Source organism: Ailuropoda melanoleuca, chromosome 4, assembly GCF_002007445.2.
Source record: "Ailuropoda melanoleuca isolate Jingjing chromosome 4, ASM200744v2, whole genome shotgun sequence".
Lineage (NCBI taxonomy): Eukaryota > Metazoa > Chordata > Mammalia > Carnivora > Ursidae > Ailuropoda > Ailuropoda melanoleuca.
In genome coordinates this window covers 106,345,671-106,357,221 of record NC_048221.1, presented here as the reverse complement: position 1 = coordinate 106,357,221, position 11,551 = coordinate 106,345,671, and the positions used below count along the sequence as shown (strand labels likewise).

At 45.7% G+C, this 11,551-nt stretch overlaps 1 protein-coding gene across 1 annotated transcript; it reads left to right on the top strand.

Annotated features, from left to right (window-relative positions):
* The first annotated feature begins 5,942 nt into the window (after positions 1–5,942).
* LOC109490100 (lysine-rich coiled-coil protein 1) lies at positions 5,943–11,535 on the top strand. Its single transcript, XM_019802882.2, has 2 exons — positions 5,943–6,782; positions 10,226–11,535. Exons 1-2 carry the CDS (start codon positions 6,697–6,699, stop codon positions 10,983–10,985), a joined length of 846 nt encoding a protein of 281 aa, XP_019658441.1. The 5' UTR covers positions 5,943–6,696; the 3' UTR covers positions 10,986–11,535.
* The last annotated feature ends 16 nt before the right edge of the window (positions 11,536–11,551 follow it).

Sequence of the window (11,551 nt, the reverse complement as noted above, 5' to 3'; positions counted from 1 at the left end):
GTATGCAAACATGCTTCTGTTTACCCTCTACACAAAACCAAAATAACTCCCTCGACACCCATACCCTCTTTCAGCTACCTCCTTTCTCTTTGACGTCAAAACTTGTCTATACCAGCCATCTACACTTTCTCACCTCTCATTCTCTTCTTTACCTATTCCATCTAATTTTCTGTCCCTACTGCTTCTTGAAGCTGTTCTTGTCAGTTAAGATCTCCAATGGCCTCCATATTGTCAAATCCAACGGATATTTTTGTTCATATTGAGTACAGCCTCTCAGCAGCTCCCATCTGGTTGGTCAGTCCCTCTTCCTTGAAATGCTACATCATAGCATTCATACATCAGCCTTCATAGCACCACATTCTCCTGATTTTCCTTACCTCCATAACTCCTCCTCCTCATGGGCTCCTTTTCTGGTTCCTCCTCCCCCCACCTCCCTCTAAATGCATCATCATGTATGGTGTGTCAGGAACCAGTCCTAGACCACCACTCTGTAATCTCACACCCTAAGTGATCTTATCCAGGCCCATGGCTTTAAATTTACCTGTATGTTGTACATTACATGTTCCCCACCCTCCAAATGCATATGTTGGAATCTAATCCCCAATGTTATGGTATATGGAGGTGGTGTCTTTAGAAGGTAATTAGGTCATGAGGATAGAGCCTTCATGAATGGGATTAATGCGTTTATAAAAGAGGCCAGACAGCTAGCTCAGCCACCTAGCCTATGGTAATTTGTTACAGCAGCTCAAAGTGTCTTAAGACAGTTGATGACCTCTAAATTTCTATTTCTAGACTAGATCTTCTCCGAGTTCTAGACTCATACGCAATTGCACTAGTTGATATTTCCACTTAGAAACTCAAAAGAGTACTTCTTCCCTTATCACCAGTCATTCCTACCCACCTCCTCCACGCCCAGTTTCCCCATCTCTGTGAATAACAACACCAACTCAGTTGTTCAACCCTTCCTCTCCTACATCAGACGCATCAGTAATTCCTCCTGGTTAAATCATCAGATTCTCTTTCCTATTGTCCAGTTCTCTGCATCTTCATTGACACCATCCTGTCCCAAACCATCACTTATCCTTGTACCAAACAGAACAAACAAGTCTAAGAAGAACTGCAAAACTGGAAGAACTCATCACAGGTTCTGAGTTGGTGAGTGCAAAACTGCAACAGAGGCACCCAAGGATCAGCTGCTGTCATGGTCATCTACGTCCTGAGGATTTCGGAAATACCCAGCGACTATTTCCTTCAGGACAAAACCTTGCCTCAAAGCAAAACAAAAAACCTGCTAGGTTGAAAAACCACATCAAGCAGGGAAGTAACACTAGGAATAAGGAGAAGAAAAGGTTGAAATAGGGAGCAGGGAAAGGTCCCAGAGGAAGCAAAACCTAGAAATGATTGTAACAGCAAAATATAACATCAAAGGTTCTTACCTTGGCAGGCAAGACCTGTAGGCCCATAGGAAATAGAGCAGACTTTTCTGAAGCAGGCTTAGCCCTGAGAGGCAGAGAAGTAACCATGTTTGGCACCCTTCAGAGTAACAAAGAGGGAGCCCTAAGCTGTGAAGCTGAGAAAGGTACCCTAGGCCATTCCCTTGTCCTCAGAAATGCCCTTCCAGTAGTCAAGGTTAACACATTTCATTTAAATTTTGGAAAAGAGGAGGAGAATGTGATCTCACCACACAAAGTATTACAAGAGAAAAATGAACTGTAAACTATTTTGACAAGAAGACACCAGAAAAATGCAGACATAAAACAGATGAAAACTCTGACCTAACACTTCAGAAAGGGCTAAAGTAAGACAGTAATGAAAGCTTTGAGAAAAGCACATCAACCAGAAAAATAGCTCTGGAATAAAATGGCCAGACAACTATGCAACTGAAAAAGAAAAATAATTATTAATTGCAGGTAAAATAAAATGTGATGCAGTAAAAAAAAAAAAATTCTATTTTTCAGTCAGAAATATTCATGGAGCATCAACTTTCAGCTAGACATGGTTACAAAACAATGACCCTGACAGACACAGGAAAAAATTAGCAAAAGAAAAAAAAAAAGCATTTCGGAAATAAAAAGAATACAAGCGAGTATAGACAACATAGAAAAAAAAGTAAAGGGGAAAAAGGATAATGAAGATAATGCAAAAAAAGTAAGGAAGATAATGCAAAAAAAGTAAGGAAAATAATACAAAAGACTTGCAAGAAGGTGATAAAGATAAAAAGTAAGCCAAGGAAACTCAAATATACTTGGAGCCTCTAGAGAAGAAAACAAGCAATGAAGCAGAACAAACAACTGTGTTCAGTGAGGTGTAATTCGTGTTTATTAATGGCCCTGTGTATATACATTTGCAGAACAGTTGCAGGTGTGAATGCAAAATGTTGACTTGTTTAGGCAACACATGGAGGGCTCTGGATTCTCAGACCCTGGGCAATAAGTCCCAAGAGAGTTTTGAACTTTCAGATCTAACAAACTTGGTTTTGAACTCCAGTCGGACACTTACCAGCTATGTATGGTACATTCTTTGTGGGGGCAAATGGCAGCAAAAATTCTCCCTCCCCGTACCACGTGCGAGGTAGTCCTTCCCATACTGCTGGGCTTGGCCATGGGACTTGGTTTGGCCAATGGGAGACTAGCAAATATGATGCAAGCTAGATTTGGAAAGTGCCCTGCTTGCCCTCATGCTACTTTTGGAACTCAGCCACCTTGCCCAAGCCCTGCTGAATCATGAGAGACTTGTGGCCACGTCTCCATCACCCAGCGGACCTTGAACTAACTCCTCCTCTTCCCCACATACCAGGCACCTTGGCCTTCCAACCCCCACTGAGCCAGGCCAGCTCACAAAATTGTGAGAAATAAATGCTTGCTGTTTTAAATCCTAAGCTGTTGGGTGGTCTGTGATGCAGCAAATGCTAACCTACACACTACATGATTTAGGTGCGTTTCTTAATCTGGAGATAAGACAAGTACCCTTACAGGGCTATTCTGAGGATTAAATAAGAGGATATAAGCAAAGGGTTTGGCACAACATAAATACTCAACATAATGAAAACAACCTCCACAGGCTGGAATGGGGGCAGCCCGCAGGCTGGGGCACACTGCTTTAGTACTTTGTAAGCAGTCCTCATACCTAGAATGCCAGAGGAAAACATGTGAAAGAACAAGAAGGATGGCTGGGGTGCCTGGGTGGCTCAGTTGTTAAGTGTCTGCCTTTGGCTCAGGTCATGATCCCAGCATTCTGGGATCGAGACCCACATCAGGCTTCTCCACTAGGAGCCTGCTTCTTTCTCTCCCACTCCCCCTGCTTGTGTTCCCTCTCTCGCTGCCTCTCTCTCTGTCAAATAAATAAAATCTTAAAAAAAAAAAAAAAGAACAAGAAGGATGGGGCAGCAGAGGCCATGATATGAGGGTGCATGCCCCAGGTCACAGCACTAATCGTGGAGGAGAAGGGCTGCACTCTAGGCTTTTCCCTGCCACCCACCCCCATGCTATCAGCCCTGGAAACGATGGATACAAGGTCGCTCAGCATCTCAGCTGGCTCCTCTAGGAGCATAAAGTATGGACCTCCCTGGACGGGAAACAAACCAAAGAACACAACAACCCTCATAGGTAGTATAGATATCCAAACGTGTCTTGGATTTCCTAAAGACCAGAGCCCCTAATAAGAGTGGATTTTGACGTTATTGTACATCTCATCAGATGTACCAGATGATCAGAGCTACCATAGAGGGAACTGCCATCACTACATGGAAGAAAGATTAGACTCTGAGAATCACTCAAAATAATTTGTCCGGGGTTACACTGGAACCCAGCCCTGTCTCCTTCCAGGCTTGAGGTTTGAACCCTGGCCCTGTAGGGAGCTGGGATAGAATCTGTGAGGAGATGTGGTGGGTAGGGGTACCTGGCAGATGGGTACTGGCTGGACTTCACAGGATCTAGGGGCTTCCTGGAGGGGCCAAGAGTGAGGAAACAGGTTTACCATCCACAGACCTTGAAGGGAAAGAGGGAGTCACCTGAGTGTGTATGAGAGAATATGCAGAGAATGTGAGGGCACAGAAGGCCCTGGAGGGCTTTCAAAAGTGAGGTCAAAGTCTTGGTCTGATAGGAAAGGGGTGATGGGCTGTTTCTAGGCAGAAAAAGAGAGCATTGGACTGGGTGGTCTCAAAGGTCCGCCTCCAAATGGAGAGAATGGAGCCATGCATCATGAAATTTCACCCTTTATCATTAGCTGTCTATCAAAAGATGCCACAAAGAGACTGAAACACAAGGTAAAGAGTGGGAGATCTCACAACCAGCAAAGGGCTCATTGGCAGAATATAGGGAAAATGCAAACAAGGCAGCAGGAAAATGTCCAAGAGACCTCCACCAGAACTTCACAAGAGAGAAAAATCCAAAAAATCCAGTAGATATGAGGAAAGGTACTTGGTATCCTTGGAAACTAGGAAATGCCTGTTTCTTGTTTTGGTTTGTTTTGTTTTTGGTTACTCTGAATTTTACTTCAACTATTACAATCAGAAACAGAATTTAAGGTCTGATAATTCCAAGCATTAGAAATCATGGGAAGCAATCAAACACTTCTGGGGGAGGATTTCAGTTGGTAGAACCGCTTTCAAAAAATATTTGGTGTTACCGTGTTTGATAAAGCTGAATATGCGATGCTGTGTTACACAGAAATCCTGCTCTTGGGCAGACAGCTTCTAAGATGCAGACTTACGGCATCAGAAGATATATATCTGAACATTCCCAACGGTGGTGTTTAAAATGGCCCTAGACTAGAAACATTCATAAGCCCATGAATGGATAGACGATCTGTGATTAGGTATTTTTTTAATAGAATGGAATACTGTACAACCATGAAAAGGAACATATTGTGGTGAAGTTCCGAAGTGTGTTGAACAAAAGAAGTGCATGCTGTATGATTCCACCTATGTAAAGTTCAAACAGGAAAAACTAGGGGCGCCTGGGTGGCTCAGTTGGTTACGCATCTGCCTTCGGCTCAGGTCATGATCCTGGGGTCCTGAGATTGAGTCCTGCATCAGGATCCCTGCTCTATGGAGAACCTGCTTCTCCCTCTCCCTCTCCCCTCCCCACCCCACGCCCAGTCCCTGCTCATGCTCTCTCTCTCTCTCTCAAATAAATAAATAAAATCTTATAAAAAATAAATAATTGAAAAAACTAAACTAACTTATTTCGAGATGTCTTAAGGGATAAGCTCTACAGAAGGACAAGATTCCCACAGAAGTCAAGCTAGTGCCCCGCAGTTAACATGTGAAGGGGAAGGAGCCAGACTTCTGGGGTGTGGGCAGTGTTTTATTTACTGACTTGAATGTGGTTTGATGGACATTTCCTTTGTGATCAATCATTGTGCTTTATATTTCTGCATGTGTGCCATACTTTACAATTTAAGAGTGGTGGATTTTATTTAAAAATTTTTTCACAATAAACTTTAAACAAGCTATAATAACGTTGATTAGGCTGAGAGACAGATTGCATTCCAGGGTGATGAGGTTGGGTGGCTTGGGTGTTCCTGAATTACCTTAAAAACTTGACAGGATTTGTTTCTCCCAATAGCCTGGATCTGTAGGATGATGGGGTCTAAAACCCAAAAGCCTGAGGCAAAGAAAGGGGAGTGGCTTGCTGCTTCCTGACTTCCAGGGGCCTGGCTGAGAAGTCTGAGCCAGGAGGAAGCTGGGATTCTTCCCCTGGAGCTCGGAGTGAAGCCCAGCTTCGGCTAGGGCTCCTTACTTCCTCTTGAGGTTCTAGCCTGGTGACCTCTGCTCTCTGTGGGCCCACAGGACTTCTTACATGACCTCAAAGACTTGTAAGCTGGAGGAGGTGAGGGTTCCATCTGTCTGTGGAAATTGCTCTCAGTAACTAGTAGATTCCAGGTAAGAGGTGAACCAAACGTGTTTGTCTGTAGCTCTGTTTGGTGGCATTTGGAGTGCTAGTTGGGAGGGAAGGTGGCTGAGGTGTGAACCCGAGGAGGTGGGGGGGGCAGGTAGGACTTCCTGGATCTGGGCTTCCTAGTGGGCCCGCACATTGAAGACGAAGTGTCAGGAGAGGTCAGGGCCTCTCTTCACTCACGTATTCATGTTCATCAGTATGTATTAAGCATCAAGCATCGGCTTTATGTCAAACACACTTTGATGTGGGAAGGAACTTCTTTTCCAGGGTCAGAGATAGACCGGATTTCCAAGTTAAATTGTATTCAGATGCTTGCTACTCCGAGTGTGGCCTGGGTGCAATCAGCTTCAGCATCACTGGGGGTTTGGAAGAAGTGCAGAATCTCAGGCCCCATCCCAGACCAATGATGCAGAATCAGCATCTTCACAATTATCTTGAAGCATCTTCACAATTATCTGTGTGAGGTCACAGAAAGTGCCATGGAGAAAAAGTAGGGAAGGGGCCTAGGCTGTCCCAGGGGTTGAGGGGTCGGTCAACGCTGTAAGAAGGTGACATTCCAACTAGGACTAGGAAGGAGGAGTCTTCAGAAGGAGATTAAATAGATAAAAGAGCTTTGTAGGCTTCAGATGGAGAAGGACAAAGGCCCTGAGGTCAGGGTGTGCCTGCTTTTTCCGCTCCAGCCTGGAGAACAGTGTGGCGGAGAGACCTCTCGTCAGTCAGTGGGACCACCGGTAGTGTCAGGGCATTCAGGCACTTGGGGGATCCGGGCTTCCTCCTGTGTGAGGTTGGACACCTGATGGACTTCGAGCAAAGGAGTGACTTTAGGCAGGATGACATTGGAGTTAAAGGATTCTTCTGGCTGGCGGTTTGGAAACAGACTCGGTAAGCAGAAGCTAGGAGACGAGTCAGCGGGCGACACGCCTGATTCGGCAGAGATGGGGTCTGGCCGGGGCAGGAGCCATTTGAGTGGGGAGAAGTGGTCTGATTCTGATGTCCTTTGAGCGTAGAGCAGGCAGGACCCCCCGACGGTGCTGCGGGAGCCCCGGGAGAACAGCAGGGGAACAGCGCGTGTCTCCTGTGGTTCTAGTCTGAGCGTTGCAAGCAAGAACAGGAGTTGAAGGAGACGGAAAGCCTTTAGGAAAAGCAAGCCCCCCACGCTTCCCACAGGCTCCCTCGGAGAAGCACGGTCTGCAGTCTCCCGGCTCTGGGGCCAGCCCGACGCAGAAGGAAATGCCTTGATTTCACCTGCACGTGATCTGCACATCCTGCTTTCCACGGTGTAGCGTAGCCACGTGTGTCTTAATAGGCGGCACCCCAACTAAGAAAACCAAGCCAGAGGGGCAGACACGAGGCAGAGAAGCAGGCAGGGCCGAGACAAGCTAGCAGACGGTGGAGAAACATGGAGAAACGTAGCAGTTGAGGGAGGGACTCAGGAACAGCCTGAGGGAGCATGGCTGTTAGAGGGAGGCTGGAAAAAATGGGGAACAGCAGTTGTGGCTTGTACTTGGAGACTGAGGAACAGGTCCAGGCCATCCTGGGATGGCCTGGGGGACTTACTAAGGACTATTTTATTTATTTATTTATTTTTATTTATTTTTTTAAAGATTTTATTTATTTATTTGACAGAGATAGGGACAGCCAGTGAGAGAGGGAACACAAGCAGGGGGAGTGGGAGAGGAAGAAGCAGGCTCATAGCAGAGGAGCCTGATGTGGGGCTCGATCCCATAACGCCGGGATCACGCCCTGAGCCGAAGGCAGACGCTTAGCCGCTGTGCCACCCAGGCGCCCCATACTAAGGACTATTTTAAAACAATAGGAAACACAAGGGGTTTGGCTGGAGGAGGCAGAATCAGACTGACTTCAAAAAAAAAAAAAAAAGACTCTGGAAAAAAAAGTAATTCCTCTGGCTGCTCCCCAGAGCATGAGTCGAGGGTGTGTTGAAGTGGACAAAGGCTGATCTGTAGCACAGGTGAGAGAAGACGAGGCTCAGACCAGGAGGGAGCGGCGGGGATGGAAGGAAGGCAGGGGGTAAATTCCAGGGGCCTTTCTTTGGTAAAATAGGCCAGACATGATGGATCCCACGATACAGACAGTTCTGCCAACACCTGAGAGCTTTCTAAGCAGGGCCTGCTTCAGTCTGCTCAGCACGCCTCCCCCCTGCTCACGGGCCCTCCCATCCACCTCCCAGGACCTCGCTCTCCCTACCCCCATTCATCTTGGCTCGTGTGCACTGGCTCTTGTGCGCTTCCCCCGGGCAGGGAACACGTCTGTCTAGTCACATATGTGCCCAATACCACACGTGCCACCGGGCTCAGAGCCCCGCTGCTCAAGCGAGCGTGCGTGCCGGCTGGGCAGAGAGCAGTTGCACACCCCACACCACCGGGGAAACTGCAGGGGAGGAAACGGGCCCGGAGGGAGGAAGACAATGATGCAAGTCAACACGTGAGGAAGCGGCCAGGCTGGCTCCCAATCCACGGCTGCCCACAGTGGTGGCCTGCCCCAAGGCACTCGCACCTGAAGTGAAACCCGGCCCAGCCTGGGCCTGCAGGGTGAGTCCTCCCAGGGGATGGGCCTCCCGGCACGAACTCTGGCACCTTCCTCTCAGGCTAGGTGCCCTAGGCTCTTAACCACAGCCTGGACTGACTGGTCCTTCGCTGGAGTGTTCACTCTTCTTCCATTCTGAGGAAGTGACCGAAGGCCTGTCTTGAAATTATTATTTCACTAGGATCCAGAATCGATGAAAAAACCTCTACCAGACACTGAACCCTTCTCCTGGCTAATTCAGTCTCACTTTAGGTTCTATTTAAGGAAGGAGGTTTCCCTGCTGACCAATGACGTTTTAGGACCAGACCAGCCAGACCTTCCCCAGGCTGACAGTCCTGGCCCTGCAGCCCTCCCTCTGGGTGGGCCCCCAGAGTGGGCCCGGAGCGCTGGGTGTGTGCAAAACACTGCTGCCTTGCCGATCGGTTAAAAACTAGGAGCACCTACATTTGCAGGGATTTGATTTTTTATTTTTTTTAATCACAGTCCGCACCTGTCAGAGCAAGCAGCCCTCTTAAAAAATGAAGTCAAACCTTTGTGCACTGAAATAGAAAACGGGTCTAGATACATTGTTTGGGAAGAAAAGCTGAGTTGAGAACCAGAATGTACCCTCTGACCTCACACCTGTTGGATCAGAGTTTAGGTAAAAGCCTGCAGGAATACCGTAGTTACCTCTGGAAAGGGAAACCAGGGAAATTTGGTTTTATAGTGTGTAATTGTCACTGTGATTTGGTTTTTTTTTTTTATTTGTTTTGGGGTTTTTTGTGAGGTTTTTGTTTTTTGGTTTTTTTACTTCTAGCAGAAACAAGTATTTATTTTGATTAAATGGAAAGACAAAAACAGTAAGGTAGAATGGATGCAAGTTCTCCAAATAGACCACTGGTAGCCCGTTAGCCGTTAACTTGATTCCATCATTCCAGCATCCCGCGGAGAGTGTTAATCACTAACGGCCACTCTCTGTACCCAGCACCGTTCCAAGCCCTTCATTTGTAATCATTCTTTAAACCTCACAACACCCATGAGGTTGGTACCAATGTTGGAGCGGTTAAGTGAGCAGGCTTTTGACCCTGTCTGCCTGGGTGCAAATCTTGGCTTTTCCACTTCCTAGCCGTGTGCCCTTAGGTTCTTTGAATCCTCTGTAACTCGGTTTCCTCATTTGTAAAAAAGGAATCATGATAGGTCCAGATCGTGCCACAATTAACATCTTCCTCTTCTTTCATGCCAGCTATGAAGATACACACACACACACAGAGACACGTGTGTGTGGGTACATACAAACATATAGTGTGTGTGAGAGAATGTTTGATGACCCCTATTATTTCTTGGTGCATAAGCATAGGGACAAGCCAGTTCTGTTTTTATAGAATTTATGAATGATTTTAGTTTAAATTAGTTGCTTGATTTTTTTGTTTTCTTATAAGTAACTTGATTTTTTTTCATTACACAAGTAATAGTATTTATGGCAAAAAAAGTTATAACATACAATTAAGTAGAAAAACTAAAAGTATCCATAATCCCCAAACCTAGGGATACCCACTGATAAATTTTACACATTAATTCTATATTTCTAACTCTCAAATTTACAGTGTTTTAAGACTCATTTTCTTAGTCTATTATATTTGATTCTCAGCCTCAATATCAATGGCTACACAGTATTTATAGTACATGAACATAATATAATCTCCACTAGAAAATTGAGAGCCTGATCTTTTCAACGACAAAGAACACATCTGTAGCAAAATGATACATTTAACAGAAACTTTTTCCTCTGTCTTCCCTAGCAGAGATTCATCCCTAGTCAACATAATGGAAAATTCTAAGATTTATGACTCTTTTCAACATGAACTTGAGGATTATGTTAGAAAGCAGAAAGCCAGAGGATTACAACCAGAGGTTTGCTTTAGAAAGGTGACAGAAGACTCTGAGTACAGAGAAAGGGGCCACCCTGCACCCAGACCACTAATACTGGAGCAGGGACCCTCCTTCACGAGGACCCACACGTTCTCCAGCTCCCGCACAAGGCCAAGAACAGCGGAAAACCAGTTACCCCCGTGGTCCAAACTTCAACACTCCAGACGAAGACTGGAATCTCTAAACCACTGTCACAAAACCCACGACCATTTCTCCAAGCATCTGTGGCTTCCAAGCCTACCTGTGCAAGGAAAGACCCCTGACCCCTACGTGGCACGACGCGGGAAAGATACCAGCCGCATCCGGGAGGAGGGTCCCACCAGAGCCCAGGCCGGAGATCAAGATCAAGGCCAGGGGAGAAGGTCCAGGGAGGAGGGAAGAGGAGGACACAACAAGGGGAAGCAGGGAGAGGGGAAGAGAAAGCATTGCGAGGATGGAGATTCGCACAAAGAGAACAAAAAAAAGGCCAAGGTACAGCCAGTCGGCACAGAGAAGCCCAAACTCAGGAAGAAGCACAACCAAGGCACCGCAAAGGAGGGAAGGAGGTTCCAAAGAGCAAAGAAGCGACCTGGCAAAGAAAGCACGCAGGAGAGGGACCTGTGGGATGAAGCCGTCCTTGGCAGTTGTTACTGATGGGGGGGATTTGGGGCCTCCGATATTAAATTATTTGGATAATATTGGAAAGGCTGGATTAAATGGCATTGAAGTAATTCTGTGGCCACCACTTGGAAGAAAATAAAATTTGATCCCCACGTCAGACTCTGTTCAAATATAAAACACAGATGGCTTAATGATGTCAGTGTAAAAACTAAAATATAAAACCATTAGGAGAAAATATAGGAAAATCATTTTTAATTTTGGTGTGTGAACGGCCTTCCTGAATGAGACACATTATTCAGGATCCATAAAGACAAAAAATAATAAATGTAATTGCAGAAACATTTAAAATCTGTCTAACAGAACATCTTTTTGCAAATTTTTTTAGAACAAATTAAAAGATAAGCATTGTATATATGCATAGAGCACCCCCAGAAAGATATACTGAACTGTTGACTCTGGGGGCAAAAATCAAGTGGGTAGGGGACAGACGTGGCAGGTAGACTAACTTTTCAAAGTGTTCATCTTTCTATTTTGAATTTGGTAATATCTACTACCTTTTTTTTTTTAAGATTTTTAAAATTTTTAAGTATTCTCTACAC

Excerpts from the sequence above, each read along its gene's own strand:
- LOC109490100 (XM_019802882.2), top strand. The coding sequence starts at position 6,697 with ATGGACTTCGAGCAAAGGAGTGACTTTAGGCAGGATGACATTGGAGTT. Across the intron at positions 6,783-10,225 it reads GCGGTTTGGAAACAGACTCG|AGATTCATCCCTAGTCAACA; the intron begins GTAAGCAGAAGC and ends CTTCCCTAGCAG.